The 18970-nt window shown below is 32.8% G+C and overlaps 1 protein-coding gene across 1 annotated transcript; it reads left to right on the top strand.

Moving 5' to 3' along the window:
• The first annotated feature begins 8423 nt into the window (after positions 1–8423).
• LOC131660056 (uncharacterized) lies at positions 8424–13998 on the top strand. The gene is made up of 13 exons (XM_058929178.1): positions 8424–8872; positions 8978–9051; positions 9134–9217; positions 9326–9457; positions 9571–9657; positions 11827–11880; positions 12048–12138; positions 12219–12289; positions 12376–12445; positions 12827–12879; positions 13047–13140; positions 13358–13455; positions 13642–13998. Exons 1-13 carry the CDS (start codon positions 8560–8562, stop codon positions 13750–13752), a joined length of 1332 nt encoding a protein of 443 aa, XP_058785161.1. The 5' UTR covers positions 8424–8559; the 3' UTR covers positions 13753–13998.
• The last annotated feature ends 4972 nt before the right edge of the window (positions 13999–18970 follow it).

The following is an 18970-nucleotide window of genomic DNA, read 5'->3' as shown; positions in this document are numbered from 1 at the left end:
ATCAATTAGAAAAACCTAAAAATATATCTATGGATTCCTAAAATTCTAATTGGTTAGAAAACATTTTTTATCATTTTTTTATTTGAGTTAAAACCAATTAACCAAACAAAAGTAAAAGGAAAAACAAATATAAGATAAAAGTGGGAATCTGTCTACTGGGGGTGTATTAGCAATTTTGGTTTGAACTGGGGTTACACGTATCTGGTGCATGGGCCCAAATATGGATGGTGCAAGAAATAATTACATTGAAGCCCATTGTCATAACATGTGTTATCACCAGCAGATGAGTGTATGCTCTAGTAAAATGAATTGGGCTCAAATACCATTCAGGAGCGTGGCCCAGGTTTAATATCTCAAGTTTTCTCATATCTTACATTTTAATTATCAATTCTATGCTCAACATGTATCATTATCATGTGCTATGGTATTTAATTAAATGAGCGTGACATAGCATCTATTGGTTCAATATAACTTAAGTCAAGTAAGGACAAAATGTAACAAAAGTTGGAAAGAGATCCAATCGGAGCGCGCCACCTAGCCACGGAATTAAAACAAACAAGAACAAGACTGGAGGCCGGAGATGACTTCCGGTCATCTTCTCCGGCGAAAACCCTACGGAGACATATGAATTTTCCAGAAATTAAAGAGATCGGCACCGTTCGACTCACAATTTTATGCTCTATCCTAATCTCCCTTCGATTTTATCATCTAAAGCCTTTAACATGAAAACCGAATGCCACCACCTAAACCCTAACTCCAAGATTCTACCTAAAGTGGCATTTAAACATAGCATTCAACCTGATTTTACGCCCTAAACAGGGATATGCCATTAAAAAGCAACGAAACGTAAGCAATCAACATGCATTCAAAGCAATTAGGAACCTGGATAGTCTTGAATCAAAAAGAATAAGAAACCTTCTGCAAGCTGCTGTTGATGCCATAGACCTGCGCCAATGCCTTTGTTGACTAAAATGTGTAACTGTCTTTGAAGCCATGTAATTTGACATGTAGGCATGGTTTTAAATTGCGGCTGCGGCTGCGGTTGCGGTTGCGGATGTTGCGATTGCGGTCATTGCGCTTGTTGCGATGCGCATTGCGGCCGTTGCGGCGTGAATTTTTTAAAGGAAGTGTTTGAAATATTATATTGAAAAATACTTAATGTTATGTTTTTTCATTATATAAAAAGTAAATTGAGTTTTAGAAATCTAATATATTGATTTTTGATGAAAATACTTAAAAAAACATGATGAAAATTGTCCGATGGGGTTCCGAATATATCCGGAGGCGAGATTTTAAAATCACACCGCAATTGCGGTCCGATGCGGTTGCGGAGACAACCGCATCCGCAATATTGCGGGTGCAATTGCGGTTGCGGACCACAATTTAAAACCATGCATGTAGGCATCCTCGAGGCAAATTATTGTGATTAAGATGAAGGAAAACATGGAGCTGAGTACCTTTGTCATTGGACATTCCTCAAGATAATGATTGCAAATGCTTGAAAACCAACCTCAAGCTAACCGACTCGTGACCGATTCTTGCTGTGGCAAACCTGAAATAATGCTTCTGGAGGATCAGTGCTCACATAGCCTACTTCAAGTCACGATAAATTAGGCCACAGTACACCATTTAATTCACTCTTTATGTTAATTGAAAGATTTTACAAGGAATCAAAAGATTGGTGTTGAGTTCACCCTGAACTGATTGTTGTCTAGGCATTAAAAGGACCTTGTAGTTGTTTAATCGCAGCTGACTCCATGCAGAGGCGAGAAGTCAGCTAAGCTAGCTAATTCATCAACTTCAAACAGTTGACTTCATGGTCTTAAGAAAGAGTGTTCATCTCAAATCAAGCATCCAAATCTTCATCTCTTAGATTTATAAGAAAGAGTGTTCATGGTAGAACAACTCTTGTGTTGGAGAAATCTTGAGATATAGCTTGTATCCTTATTAAACTTTGCATCAAAGTGACATGTTCCTGCTGAATTGGTCACTTCGTGACACTTCTCTCAGTGTCAGCCACTATGCATAGTGAGTCATCATCTTTCCTTTCACATAACTTTTGATTCACAACTCAAATAAAAAGAATTCCAACTACACAATTTTAGTATGCCCTGAGATGCACAATTTTGGTCTTGAACACATCCTGAAATAATGCCCTAATCCGTGTACAATATGAGCTTAAAGTCAGCTACACAACCATTCTTTAGCCTTCTAAAAAAATTCTCCAAGTGTAGCAGCTTTCTATTTTTAGTAAATCTTCAATTTAACTACCTTCCAAAAATAGCAATTTTAACCATAATTTGGACTTCAATGATTTTCATGATATTTCTTAATTAATTTTCACCGAAAAATCAACAATATGAGATTTGACTTTGACCACTTTCCACCCAAAAATTCAATATTTGATAGTTGACCTTGACTTTGACAAAAAAGTCAACTGTTTGACTTTTTCACTTTCAACTGAATTGTTCGGTTCAATCAACCTACTCTAGGGGCTACCAAGCTAGGGATGAAGTCCACTATTAGGAGTATCAATTCAAAGCAAAACTCCCTCGTTTACAACTTCTCACTTAATCACTACCCAATGACCCTTCTACCAAGGTTCTCCCTAGATATCAGAAACCACTCTCACTCTCATCATCTCAATGATGTCTAGCAGTTTACACCTCAGCCACTACATCAACAGCCCTTTGCCAACATTCTAAGCACACAAACAAACCTAACTCGGAATTGCTTCACAGCTTCTTCCAAGGACACAACTGCACTCATTGCTTCACAGCTTCTGAGTGAGTAAAATAAACCTCTTGCCTACAGGCTTCGAGGCACAAATCAGTGACCATCCCACAAACCGGGTGGTTCACTTACACGGCTAACCCTAATGATTACATCTTTCTAAAACCGACTAGCTTCTCAAAACATGGTGACCTTCCCACAATCCGGGAGGTTCACTCTACAGACTCAGCCCTTAAAAACTACATTATTAAAATTACGGCTGGTGCTAAACTTAGGTTACAAAGCTTCTATTTATAACCTATTCTCAACTGGACTTGGGCCTTCAATCATAGCTTTATTTGTTGTTACAAATTAGCAGAAATCTTCTGCTAAAAGAAAGGTCTTTAATCATAAGTTTCCTAAATTGTCTCCATAATTAGGAACTACACAATCTTCAATATTCTGACTTGATTCTTTTGACCTTTAAATCATAACAAACTGACATAACAAACTGTTTCTAAAATTGCTCCACAATATAAGCTCCAAGATATTCTCCACAAATATCTCCATAAAATATGCTCCAAGTAGCAACAATAAGTTGTTACACTTTTGCAACAGATTCTCCTATAAAATCTTTCAACATTTAGTTTCCTAAATGTTCTCCTTGATCTCCTTAGATATAGCTCCACATAGGATTCAATGTTTTAGGAATATTCTGTTTGTATTATAACAAAATCAAAACTGCCAGCTCAAATACGATGTCACGACATCTTCTTCGACATGTTGTTCCATATGTTGAAACATTTCAACACAACATGTTTCTCCATTAAATAGAACTTCCACCTGCTTTCTCTTACAAGTTATAATTCTATTTATCCTATTACAAATTAGTTTTACCAAACATAAAGCCAGTCCTCAAAAGCACTATCACCACCAATCATAAAAACCCAAAAAAAATTCTTTAGGAAATACGCAGCAGAACAACAAATAATTGGTTTAACAACTCCAATAAACATAAAAAGTAATAAGAAACAAAAGAACAGTTAGTCCTCAGTGTTACTTATCAAAGCAACTCCACTAAAGATTCAAACGAATAAGTAACTAGGGAGGTGTTGAAGTCGTCCTCTACCTCAATCGGTTACTCCTTAACCTGCTTGTCTGTACCCCTTAGGAGCACAAACATCACAATAAACATTAAACAAAAAGGAAGGGTGAGAATACACTCAAAATATGTTAATGGTGTAAAACACAGCTAGGGTAGCATAATCACATAATTATCATATCCACACGTTATTCACAACAAATTGTCAAACACATAATGTATTCTCAGCCACTCAACAACGTCATGATTATTCAATTACATATGCAAACATGTATGAAAATGTACTCAACACTTAAATTCTATATGCACATGGTACTGTTATGGACATCACATGTCCATACTCGCTCCCGATCCCTCATCAGAACCAGAGCAAACCAAAAATTACTACTAATCTCCTTTTATCAACACTTCACTGGTCCCTCACTATAATCAACTGGTCCCTCCCGATCCATTCCTCTGGGCCAGAGCACACCAAACCAAACCGAAGTTCGTACACCACGATGCATACTTTTCAACAATAACATGTAGATATACATATGCACAAGCGGCCCCTCTTATGACTGTGTACTTCGCCAACAATGTCACCTCAACACAACAAATATAATATGCATATTCAACAATGCCACATCACTAAATTCATCATCATTCATAATTTGCATATAATTTATATGCATACATAATTCACCAATTAATCATATAATAATCAATTAACCCATCACCAATAATCAATTAACATCCAACTTCACCAATCCATTCGATCACAACGGTTAAAAATTCTTTCATCATCACATAATATTACATGTTAAGAAAAATGATTAAATCACACCTTTAAATGCACCTTTAGTCTCTTAGATCCTCACTATGAAATAGTACTACACGTTAGTTTTCCAACGCTTCAAATCACATCTCAAACGGAGTCGCGAGACTCAAGTTATGATGCAAACAATATTTTAACAAAATCTACTTAATCGGATACGGCTGGACCGTCACCGTAGCTGATGTTTGTCAGCTCTTTCGCGACGCCCTAAACTACTGCATAATTCTAATTTTTTTTACTGTTGGAGGCCTTTCGAACCTCTGATTTCGATTCTCTAAAAAGGAAGACGCTCAGAGTTCAACACACAATAATTATATAAAAATTAAACATCAACCAACACAAATTATACGGCCCCAACATCAAATAATTATTATTTTTCAAGGTTTTCAGGTTATGTTTTCAAAACTCCAAGCACACAACAATGACATCAAGCAATTTCAAAATTCAATCACCAATCCATGTATAAAATTCAACATACTGTAGGGCACGAAAATCACACATAAACATGATAAATAACATGAATTCTTCGTACACACATCAATATTCATAAAAATACAACAATGGTGGAATAAACCCTATTGGAGGGTGATGACCCCTATCTACCTTATTATGCAATACACCCATAGGCCATAGACGAGAAATTCGTACCTTACATGAATTTTCAGCAAGCACAGGTTCAAAGCTCTTGGTTATGGTTGCCTCTTTCTCACAAAAGAGTACTCTTGCCTCTTTTTCTCCTACTTCCACACTTTTCCACGTACTCCCAGTTTGGATCTCACTATTCCCTTTTTATTTAAAAAACCTAATTCAATCTTTTACTAATTACACCTTGACCCAACTTCTTTTATAATTCTCACCACTTCCTTTATTTTCTCATAGTTTCTATTTTCCACCAAAAACTTATATTTTCTAGTTTCTATTTTCGCAACTCTTTATCAAACTAAATAACTGCTTTCTCCATATGATTAAGTTGACATGTTCTATAAGGCCAAAAAAGAGTTTGACGATACCTATGCAACAATAGAGTAAAAGAAGCTCACTCTAAGGATCCTTTGGTTGTGGCTAGGGGTGGAAATAGGCTGGGCCGAGCTAGGCTTTGCCAAGCCTGAGCCTGGCCTGTCAAAAAAACCAAAGCCTAAGCCTGGCCTGTAGCCTGTCGTAGGCTTATTTTTTAGGCCTGAGCCTGGCCTTTTCGAAGGCCTGGTTAGCCTGTTAGCCTACATAAAAGGCTATTTGTTTTAGACATAAATAAATAAGCAATTAAAATAATATTTAAATAGACTAACTTATTTTAACTTACCTATTAGCATAAGTTCTAGGAGACTATTTGTTTAAGAAAACTTATGAAAACAACGTTCATCTGGTGTTTTCATCTTATTTTCACAAGTTCCTCAAGATAACCAAGTTTTATTTATGTATTTTAATTCAAAGTATAAAACATAACATAATGATCATAAAAAAGTATTCATATTTATTTAAATAGGTCGGCCTGATAGGCTTAAAAGGCTTTTTTTAGGGTCTGGGGCCTAACCTTTTTAACTAAATAGGCTTATAAAGAAGCCTAAGCCTTTTCTATTTAAAAATAATGTGTGGCCTGGCCTGAGCCTATATAGGCTAGCCTGTAGGCTCCTGTTATCGGCCTGGCCTATTTCCACCCTTAGTTGTGGCCGAAGATGCATTAGCTCAACCGTCCTGGTCGCTCTCTTCATGGACAACCCTTCGATAAAGCCTTCATCTCGACTAACATCTCTTCCAAGCAATTTCATCCCCAACATCTACCTCTCAATACGTGAAGAAAATAACTCCCAATGAAGTTTACTATCATTACACAAAGACCAAAAGATCTCAGTTTTATGAATATTCAATTCAAGACTTAATTCTACATCTATCTCCCGAATGATGTCAATGCTTTAGCCACCTCCTCTGAATCTTCTATGATAGTCTCATCATCAAGATATTAAACATGAAGAAGTTTAAAGTTGTCATTTATCTTATGAATAAGAGAGTATAACGCAAAGGCAAAAAAGAACTGCTCTAACGGATCGCCTTATATTACTCTATTTAAATAATAATTAAAAAAATAATTAAAATATTTAAATAGTTTGGAATTCTGATTTTTATATGATTTTTAATCAGTCACAAACAGATTTTAACTATTTATCCACTTGCCAATGTTTTGTCTAGGCACCTTCCTTTATAATTTGGATCACTTTTGTTATAGAATCTCTAGTTTAGAGTATAAATTAACAAAAAATTGGTATGTTTGTCATCTATCTTATTAATATTGTGACAGAAGTACTACTACAAAAGAACATACAAATTGTTTTGTTTTGTTTTGTTTTGGTAAAACATACAAATTTTATTTGATAATAAAGCCATGAGTTGAAGCTTCATTGCAATTAAGTAATCAACCACCTTTTCCTCTTCATTTTGTCATGTATTCAATATAAGACATGATCATTTCGTGTAGTAAACATAAATAAAATTGATATAGGATATATTAATGATAAAAGACTAGATGAGTTTTTTTTAACTGTACTACTTTTATCTTTATTTTATAAATTTTTTAAAATTATTTGTCATTTTAATAAATATAGTGGTTTCAAGTTCAAACAATTATTCTATAGTGATTATATTAATTATTTCTCATCCATATTTAATCTTATGAGTGAATCATTAATTTTAAAAAATTAATAATGTGGTTCAACCAATAATTTACCCACCCACTCTTTGATAGTAGGGTTTTAAATCATGAGTAGTTACTAGCTGTATTGATTAAGAATCACATGATGACATTTATTACAATTCAAAAAGTAAATAACTATGGGTCCTACACTTTTATTCAGGAAAATTGACTTTGACAGAAATACTTTAAGCAACAATATGGAAATCCACCTAGTATTATTGATAAATGGCCCAGGTTTCTGCTCATCATTATTTGATTGAGATGGAACGATTAAAATTAAAATTTATATCAAGTCACTTGTATAGGAATGACAAGAAGGCAAGATTAATAAATTTAAAATTATTATACAAAAACTCGTAAAAATAATTGAACGAACATATTTAAGAATTCAAACTAAAACCTTGATTCAGTCAAGAAAAAAAATAAGTATGATAGAGTGAATCAATTAGAAAGTACAAGTTTAAAACTTGGTCCTGCCCATAAATAAATGTGAATAAAACACACATTAATGATTTAGTAAATCCATGTTTATATATTATTTTAAATATAATATTAAATACATTTTATATAAAAAATAAAGCTATTTAGCTATTCTTTTTTATTGCAAAATGATTTCTCTTAAAACTATCATTAATTAATTTAGTGTAAATATTTTTAGAATTGATACATTTTTAGGGAAATGTTAACTAGTCTTCTAGGGCATTTGTTAAGTGTTTAAAAAGATAAATAATATTTTTATTTAATATTTTAGAAATAAAAATATCTAACTTTTTTAGAAAATAATAAAATTTGTTTTATTGAAACTACTTGTATTTAATGCATTGAAAAATAAAATAAATAATTTATTTAAAGAATATATCTTTTTATATGGAACATTTAAAGAATACATTGGACACTTGTTAGCGGGTACTAATAAATTTTTTTTTTTTTTAAATTCATTAAATTAATGTACTCCATTCTATATTATAAGAGAAATTTATTTTTTAAATTCTTTGTATCTAATTTATATATAAATAAGATAAAATACTTTAATTAGTCAGTATAATATATGAGACGGAGGAGTATATAATAATAATAATATATGTAAAAGGGAATGTTTATGTTATGTTTGGCCAGAAATAAACAAGGATCACATATTCATATGTATCTTACTCAAGATAAAACGACCAGAATGGGTCCAATAAGGAAGCTACCCCTTATCAGTACCACCGTGTCTGTAGGTTGCAAAACTTCTGCTAAACGATGAAACTCCCATCCGCGAGACCCCTCCGATCGTTACACGTGCCAACTCTCATCAACCACACGTGCCACCTTGAACCTCTAGCTGCAACCGTACTCTCACCCTCTCCCAATACTAAACTCAAAATGGTTGATTATAAATACGAAACGCGTGCCACACAAGGAAACGGAACCATAACCGCTCAAACTCTCGCTCACATGGAATCTCCACATCTCGAAACCGAAACAAAAATGGAAGAAAAAGAAGCGATTAAAACCGAGAGCGAGTTCCGATCAGAGTTTCTACAAATGCTCCGTAAGAGACGAACTCCTCAAGGTACAACAATCAAATTCGATCGTTATGTATTGAATTTGTGCATCGATGATTCTCTGTTTTTTCTTCTTCTTCTAGAAATGAAATTCGTTTGTTACTTATTTTCAGTTCCTTTAACGGTTGAAATCGCAAAACCAGTAGCGGATGCTTGGTATCTGAATTCTGCACCGTCAATCGATGAGGTTCAATTCAAGTTTCAACACTCATTCGATTATCTTCTTCATCTGCATGTTCAAATTCAATCTACTAACAGTTTTATAACAGGAGATTATGAAATCCTGTCCTAAGAAAGACATTGAGAACTTCAAAGATTTGCTCAAGGAGGAGAATCTGTATTTAAATATAGAGGTAAGTATTCGATTTCTTTGGATTTGAATTTTGAATCGATAATATTGTTATTCCGTTTGATTTTTAGATCTAGAGAATAATTTGTTGAAACAATCGTTGATTTTGTAGGAAGGAGAACAAGGAAAGTTGCCTGTGTTAATTTTGAGCTTGAAGGAAAGTGATAAAGAGATAAAAAGACCTGCAGTTGTTTTCCTTCACAGTACAAACAAGTATAAAGAATTTTTGCGTCCATTGCTAGAGGTTGCTAATGCATTTTCTCTGTTTCACTTTTTATATGTTTCTATTTTCTCTTATGAAATAGAATTTATGGTTGATTATGATGGCGGATTTTATCTGTGTTGTTGGTGTTTTAGGCATATGCTTCGCGGGGATACATAGCAATTTCGGTTGATTCTCGTTACCATGGTGAACGAGCGAAGAGCGCCACCACCTATCGCGATGTATGTGTTTTCTTTGCTTTACTTTTTCTCGTTTTGCCATAGTTGAGACGGACACACACGACACCAGCTATATATAGATAATACTATAATAGTTTTTTAATTGTGGTTGAGATTATCTGTGACTCATATTGAGGGCTGAGGCATGTAAGATGCCTGCCCGAAATGAAAAAAGAAAAAAGAATTCTATAATTGCGGCATACACACTCATAAATATATATTGATATATTATTTTAGTTATTTTAAAATAAAAGAAAGTTCTGTTTTATTTTAAGTGGATTCAAACTATTTTCATATGAGATTGTGGATTGTAATCAAATAAATATAAAATAACTAGATACTTGTATATTTTAAGAAACTTGTCTATCTAATTAATTAACCAAATATCTGTTTTAGTTTACATATATTCTCTGTTTATCTACATACTATTATTTTATATGTCAATATAATCTATTGAAGTATAAAAATAACTAGGGTTTTTTCTCCAAAAGTCAATTCAGATACCCTACTAGCTTTCTAGAAGATCACCTAATCTATATTTTTCCTTTAATATATATATATATATATATATATATATATATATATATATATATATATATATATATATATATATATATATGTTTTGCCCCAAAAAAATATTAATTACTAGAATAAAATGAATGATTAACATGCCGGTAGAGTTGTTGTTGCATGTATTAGCATACCGGTAGAGTACACTTTTATATAGAGATTCCAGCGTGTATAAACATTCCGGTAGGATGCACGTAATATAACTAGCCATTAATTATAACTAACTAGTAATTAATTTAATTAAAATTAAACTATTTTGAACAAATTAAACTATATCTAAGAGTTTTTTGCAAGTTAGAAGCGCATAATAACACTTTGAATTTTGAATGGACAATACAAACCAATAAAAATATATATAATGTTACTAATTAATGAAAATAAAAAATGAGCTTTAAATTTTAATTGATCTAAAAAAATATATTACTTTTTTAAAGCTCTTATAATTTCATTTTGTTAGTTTTTATTGTTTGCAAAAAAATTCTTATGTAAAAGATAGTCTATATTAAAATTAATTTTATAATATGTACCAATACTTTGTATTAGTCCGTTCAATATTAGTGCCATAAAAATTAAAATCAAATATTTTACACATAATAAGGAAAAACTATAATATAATTTAAAAACTGTTAATAGATTCTTCTTATAAGTTTTAGTTTAAAAAAATTAAATATATGAGTTATATTTGTGCCTAAGTTTATTTTGAAGTTCATTTTAATACAACTGATTTAGAGAAGATTTGTTGATGATTTTTTTTTAAGTATGCCTTTTTTATTTGCTTAAAATTATAAAATATTTTCTTCAAAAAATTGTATGCCTTATTTCTATTAAAAACAATTAAAGACTTGTTTGTTTCGGTTTTTTTTTAAAATAATTTTTATAGTTTTACATAACTTTTATGTAAAAAAATGTTTATTTTTAAAAAAAAAAATCAAATGAAAATTAGATTTAATAATTATTCTTAAAATATTATTTTAAATATTTTATCATTTTTTAAGATTTAAATACGCATAATTTTGTCTATCATTTTAGGTGTTTATTATTTTTATGTTCATCTCATCTTTACATAATGTAAATTAATTATTTTTCACAAATTTACTTTTTTTTAGTAGGCAATATAGTGAATGGGAGTATAATAGATACTCCAACCATGAACAACACGGAAAACTTCTACTGCTCAAAACAACGGAACGGTAGAATATTTCAAATATGAAAGTTACAATGGATTACAAGTTTATAAGCGAATAAAGCCACCTCCAAGAATTAATGATAATATCCGACATACACTCGACAAAACTAAACACCTCATTCTTAAAAATACCCGCATTACGCTTTAGCCAAATACTCCAAGCCGTAGCGAGCCAAATGACCGCTATGGTGGACCTCTTTGAAAAAACCTTCACCTTATCACAATTAGCAAAGAAATCCACAAATTCCTCTGGAGAAAGCTCCTCAAAGGAACCAATTCACTCGTAGACTTTCTTCCAAACATTCGCCGTAACGACTAACGACGCAATATCCTTCGCAAACAAAAACATGAGTTAACTGTATAAAAATTCAAAACTGATCATTTGTTTCTTGCTTTTGTGTTGGTTAAAAAAACAGGCTCTTATTTCTGCATGGAAAACCGGAGACACAATGCCATTCATATATGACACGGTAAATTTCTTACATTTGTATCATGCTGCTTTGTTATTTAACTGAATCATTTTATGCCCCAAAATGATTTGACTGACCTGTAGTAAAGCTGGTGGCATTAGCTTAAGGCAGTTTGAACTCACGATTACTTTGATTTTGATACGGTGTACTATTCCTTGATCTGGCAGGTATGGGACTTGATTAAATTGGCAGATTATCTAACACAGAGAGAAGATATAGACCCCTCTAGGATAGGAATCACTGGAATATCACTTGGAGGTTGGTAGAGAGAAGTTGAGCGGAATATGTTAGATACCAGGTTTGTTGTGACTCATCAATTACATAATTTCTTGGTTCAGGAATGCATGCATGGTTTGCTGGAGCTGCTGATACTCGCTATGCAGTAGTTGCTCCTCTAATTGGCGTTCAGGTGACATTGTATTATTGATTGAAGCTTATCTTTAGCAAGTTGCTTTTAAAACAACAACTTAAATACTAAGAATCATTTACATGCAGGGATTTCGATGGGCCATAGACAATGATAAGTGGCATGAACGAGTTGAAAGTATAAAACCTGTTTTTGAAGGTATGATAATGTATTATTTCTGAAATTTCATTTACATTTCACGTGTTCTTTCTTTACTTTATTATTGCTCTTGTTACATTAAAAACAATATATATGTACTGAAGTTCACTAAGTATCATTCTAGTAATCATATATATACCAGTTTCTATGTATAGTACTTAAAAATTATAGTAAGGATTTCATATGTGCCATCAAACAATCTCATAAAAGATCAGTTTTCTCATTTACATACTTACATGGTAATGTTATAATGATGTTTGAGTAAGATCTGTAGGATATGAATATGAGTCCTATGGATAAGCATACCAGCAACGAACGACCACATTTTTAACGTGCCTTGTAATTAATTACATCAAAATTCTCTTGTGCTCATGTATGCAGTGGCTCGTGATGATTTGGGTAAAAGTGCTATTGACAAAGACGTAGTGGAGAAGGTCAGCAAAGTTTGTTATATTTTTAATTTCAACTATAATTGTCTCAAGACTCCAACTTAATTGATATATTGCTTTGATATATTATAATTGCTACTCGTTCGTCAACTGAGCAGAATCTTCACATAAATACTGGATCCTAACCTCAAGAGTTTATATTTTTTAATCAGGTGTGGGACAGGATTGCACCTGGTTTAGCTTCCAATTATGATTCTCCCTACTCAATTCCATCTATTGCGCCCCGTCCTCTACTTATTCTAAATGGTAAGATTCTTGTACTTATTATATATAAACACTTTCAAATTGTAGTTGCAACAATATTCATATGCAAATTGATGTCTTGAGCACACTCTAATACAAGTTTTGCACTTCTTCAGTTACTTATTAGACCTATGCATCTCTATTAATCAGTTTATATATTTATTGGGGGTTTGAATTTAACTTGGAATTGAAATATTAGTTTGGGTGTTTGTGACTATAGGTGCGGAAGATCCTAGGTGTCCCCTTGCCGGTTTGGAAAATCTAAGGTTAAAAGTAAGTCAGATATATGCAGAGTTTCAATGCTCGGATAATTTTAAGGTATGAAATCACATTGACTTGTAACTATTTAACAGTTACTTGGAACCTGTAATTTCCATTTTCAATGTTGTAGTGTCCAATGTCAATGGTGTATCATTTTGTTTTAAACCACTTCTAATAGTAGTACAAATATAATAATTAAGTCTTTTGAACTAAAGAATTGCAATTGATTGCTTTGACATGCAGTTTATTGCAGAACCTGAAATTGGGCATCAAATAACAAAATTTCAGGTGAAAGAGTCGTCTGATTGGTTTGACAAGTTTCTAAAGCCTCAGCAGCTTGAGCCTAAATTGTAAAATTATAAACAAGCTCTCTCTGGCTCATTTCAGTTGCCTTTGTATGATTTGATTATATGTGTATCCTGTTATAATTTTTCTACTTAATATATCCCCTGGTTCATGTAGCCCATAGTCCGTGTTAACCATGTTATAATTTTCTAATTAATGTATCTTCCACAAATCCATGTTATCCCAATAAAATGTACACAGTAGAACCATAGTTTTATGATTCTAACTTATGCATGAAGACATGATTCTTTTTTACTTTGGATTTGCACGACTTTATAGTGTAATTGGTTAAAGAAAATAGCAGCGAAATATTTATGATGGATGAAGTACGCAACATTTCTCTTGATTGGCAGCCTAATGGTAGAGTGACTAAAATAATGTGCCCCGCAAATGATGGTTGGGTAAAGCTTTAAAAGTATTCATCTAGAGACATATTAGGTTTAGAAGTGTAGTGTGAAGAGTATTAGCAACCAAAGAGGATGCGGCAAAGGCATGGAGATTCATGGTGAAGAGTACCAAATGTATTTTTGATTGTGTAAACAGGTTACGCAAGAACCAAATGTATACTCTTGGTTTGTAATTGAACATAACCGGAGTTACATTTCCAGTTTCTGTCAGTGTTTACTTGACACCAGAATTGTTAATAAGTTAGTGTTAATAAGTTTTATGTTTTTTTATAACATTAGGTATGGTGCATCCCGATATCATTTTCAAACCTAATGTATCTCAAGTTCTTTTACCACTCGTATCTCCTATCGCAATTAAGGTGGTAGATATTCGTGAGCATTTTGAAAATGGAGAAGAGTTTGAATTACGTGAAGACATGTTGTAGTGGATTCGTATAGAGGCTACAAAACTAGGATTTTGTGTTGTGATTGGCAGGTACGATAATGGTACGGCTAGATGCATTTGTGACTTTGACATGCGAAAGTGAAAAATATATCCATCGTATCAAAAATTGAAACGCAACGACACCAATTCAAAAAAATGTGAATGACCTTTTAGGTTGCGTGATTATCTTTTGGCAAATAAAAAAAGGATATTTAATATGATAATTGGTTTACACAACCATGATTTAAGTCAAAAGTTAGTCGGTCATCCAATTGCATGTCAACTTCTTCCGGATGAGAAAACATGTGTTTCTGATATGAATTTGAACTTGGTACCGCCCAAAAACATATTTACAACCTTGAACTGCTAAAGATCCAGGAATACATAAAATATCAAGCAAGTTTATGATAGGAGCTATCAATCTAAATTAGCAATTGGGGGGATCGAACCGAGATGCAGCACCTATTGAAACTTCTAGATGAAAACAATTATGTTTGTAGGCATCGACGAGGTGATGATGGGGGTACAGTAAGAGATATTTATTGGGCTCATCCTGACTACATTGAATTGGTCAATACATTTCCCACCGTGCTCATAATTCATTCAACGTATAAGACCAACAAGTACAGGCTTCCATTGTTAGAAATTGTTGGTATTATGTCGACTGAGAAGACGTATTCTGTTGGTTTTGCATTTCTAGAGTGCAAAAAAGAGGACAACTTTGCATGGGCTTTAGAGGTTTGTAGGTCAATGTTGAAGGATCAAGAAAATATGCAAAAGTCATTGTTATTGACCGAGATAGAACATTAATGAATTTGGTTGCAACTGTATTTCCTACTTCTTACGCCTTAATTTGTAGGTACCATATTACTAAAAATGTGAGAAGTCGGGTTAAACCCGCGGTGGGGGCAAAACAGATTGCAGGTGAAGATGGAAAACTGGTCAAGGCGGGCGTCATTGTGGAGAAAATTATGGATGCGTGGAATGTTATAATATATATATATATATATATATATATATATATATATATATATATATATATATATATATATATATATATATATATATATATATAGGGGACGTATCAAATGAGAACATTGGCTATAATGAGAACTGATAACTTTTAATAATAACCATTGGATTTGAATTAATGGTTCAAATTTACCTTATATTTTAAATACATATTACATAAATATCTTGTTTCATATATATATATATGTTGGTGTTATTTTACAATTGAAGAACGTTTGTGTGAAATATCCCGATCTATTCAAATATGTTGAAAGCATAATACTTTATCAGGTAAAGGAGAAGAGTGATTGTGTCTGGACCAATGAGGTTATGCATCTCAAAAATACAACAATAAACCGAGTTGAGTCTGCTCATGCTTGTCTGAAGAAATGGTTGGGAAATAGCAAGGGTAATTTGATTAAGGGTTGGGATTGTGTGAACAAGATTATACTAAACCAGTATAACGAGATACAGACAACATTTGGTCGTATTATCACGGTGTTTGAATACAGGTTCAAAGACAACACCCTATATTCTCAGTTGGTCGGTAATATGTCTCTAGCAGCTCTGAATTATATTTTTCATGAAGCCAAACGAGCTTCTAATTTTGGTTCCGACAACTCAAAGTGTGGTTGTACAAATGTGAAAACATATGGTCTCCTTGTGCTTGTGTCATATCTAAGAAGATGAAAGTTGATTGCTCGATACGTATGTACGAGATCTCTAGTCATTGGAAGAGACTCAATTTTAAAAATGACAGTAAAAGAAAGTCGATAAATCAAGTATTTCCATCTTAACTGAATGTGAAGCGATACAATAATGGTTTTTGAAAGCCGATGACGCCACCAAACTCGACATCAAAGAGAAATTGAGGAAGATTGTGTTCCCGTAGACCACAGACTTGAAACCACCACCTCAACCGATAAAAACTAAAAGGGCGCCTAAAAAGGTGAAACCAACACCGGGTGACAGTTCACCTACGAGAAGTCCTTCATATTTTGACAGTTTTTCTCGATTCACCTACTCCTAAATCTCAGAAAAGTGCTTTTAATGGTGCACGTACTAGCAAACCACCTACTACACCGACTCCACCAAAAATATCATTCATCGATCACATGTCGGGGTGACGGTTGTCAATAATTCTTGGCTTGATACCTTTCTCATTATTATTTCTCATATATATATATATATATATATATATATATATATATATATATATATATAAAATAGTTACAAGGCTATACCGGTAATTACACTAAATAATTACATTTAATGAGACCAAATCAATTTCTAACTAATTCTTATTCACAACGGTAACTGTGGTTTTTGAATTGTTTCTGGTTTGCAAAGGTAAAGGGGAAGAGGATTCCTATATTGCCCGACATACCACGATCAAAGAGTTGATGGGCAATAGATATTTATACACACGTGTGTTCGGAAGTAAAGAGAGAGTTGAATATATATATATATATATATATATATATATATATATATATATATATATATATATATATATATATATATATATATATATATATATAAAACGCTCTTATATCTTGCGTGAGTGGATTCACACCGGAGGATAAATGGACCCGCTTCCTTTATATAGGTCATCTAATCGCAAGGTCGTATGAGAGAGTGTGTATTAATCTTACAAGGTCGTATAAAAATGATTCTTATTGGTCCATTGTTGTTTGGATGATTTAAGATCAAATTGATTTTAGATATATAATTACTAAAATAGGTTTTAGCATGTTTACTTAAAATAAAAGTTTATTCTATTTGTTATGCTAATTATATTTAAGTTACGTTAATTTTAATATGTTAATTATATTAATTTTATTCTACTTAAAATAAAATTTTATACCGTGTGTTTTATCATCATTTAAAAATAAATTATATTTTATTTTTATTGTAATCTTTTTATTTTATTCTGTTTTATGTTAATTTGTTAAAATAGACAGCCAAATAAATTGATTAAGTTAAGTAAAAGATTAAACTCCCCCTAAACATAAAGAAAAAAAAGTATAGAGGGTCTTTAGAGCCTATATTTTCTTTTATTTTTTGTGACCCATTCTTTCTATATTTCCTAATATGAAACTATCAGTACAAAAATAATAGCAGTGAAAAGAAGAATTACGAATGGGTTTTAAGCAATTACAAAGGGGGCATAATAGAAATTTTAAGTTGTGATGTATGGTGTTACTAAGAGAATCGATTCTCCTAAAATTGAAAAGCTAGGATTTCAAGCTTCAGCCAGACGCACGGTTTGGGAGAAAACGCACGGGTGCGGTCAAAATAAAAATGAAAACCAAACATAGCATACTCGCATTTGATGGAGCAGGAACGCACGTTTGGCATTTTCACCGCCAAACCAAACAGGAAACAACTTAGTCAATATACCAAAATGCTACATTTTCATCATCAGCTCGGCCAGGGCATGGACGCATGCATGCAATTTTTTTTTTGGCCAGGGGTTGGCCGACCCTTAACTGGGTCTTTTTTTTTTGTTTTAATTGTTTTAAATGTTTTTTTAATTATAATAATTGTTTTTTATTATATTTAATGATTAAAATATATTAAAAAAATTAAAAATTGTAATAATTAAAAAAATAAATATATGCTAAGAATTTTTTTTAATCAAGACATAAACGGTTTACAAGGAAAAAAAGCCTATTTTTTTTTTGGTTTTGGCTTTTGTTGGACTTTATGACCCCCTGTGTGACACATGGTGGATTTCTTTGGTCGCATACCCTTGCCTAACGGTTGGTCATCGTTTGGTGGAGGTTGCATATGTGGAGAACCGTCGCTTGAAAGATCATCGTTTTGATGTGACGAATCGCCATCTAAATAGAAAGCCAGTTGTTCTGCAGTTATAGGCGGTAAATTATCAAGTACTTCATCATCAATGATTTCAATGAGTGGGTGTTTTGAAGCCACAAAGGTTTGTGGCATTTGTGATTGAAAGAGTGGAAAGTAGGCATTTTCAGTGTCAAATGTATATTGCGGTTGGGAGAGTGAAGGGGCAGAGGAATGCAGTTAAGATTGGGAGAATGACTGGTCGAAGTCGGGTTGAGGGATTTGGGTGTGATGTAGTGGTGGTCGAAGTGTTGATTGTTGTTGATATTGTTGTTGTTGCTAGTAGTAGTTTGTTTGGGGGGTTGAGGTGTAAGGACTTGGAATTTGAGATGGTGTGGCAAAAAATGTGTGTTGTTGTGTGGTTTGAGTGTGTTGGTATGTTTGTTGTGGCAATGAAGATGTTTGGGGTTGGAATTGTGTTTGTTGGAATTGTGTTTGTTGGTTGGAATTGTGTTGTTGGTTGAAATTGTGTTTGAATTGATTGTGGGATTTCTTGATGAAAGGTGGTATGTGGGGCTGTTTCTTG

Source organism: Vicia villosa, linkage group LG3 (assembly GCF_029867415.1).
Source record: "Vicia villosa cultivar HV-30 ecotype Madison, WI linkage group LG3, Vvil1.0, whole genome shotgun sequence".
Taxonomy (NCBI): Eukaryota; Viridiplantae; Streptophyta; class Magnoliopsida; order Fabales; family Fabaceae; genus Vicia; species Vicia villosa.
Note: the sequence above shows the minus strand (reverse complement) of the source record. Positions and strands in the feature narration are given on the sequence as shown.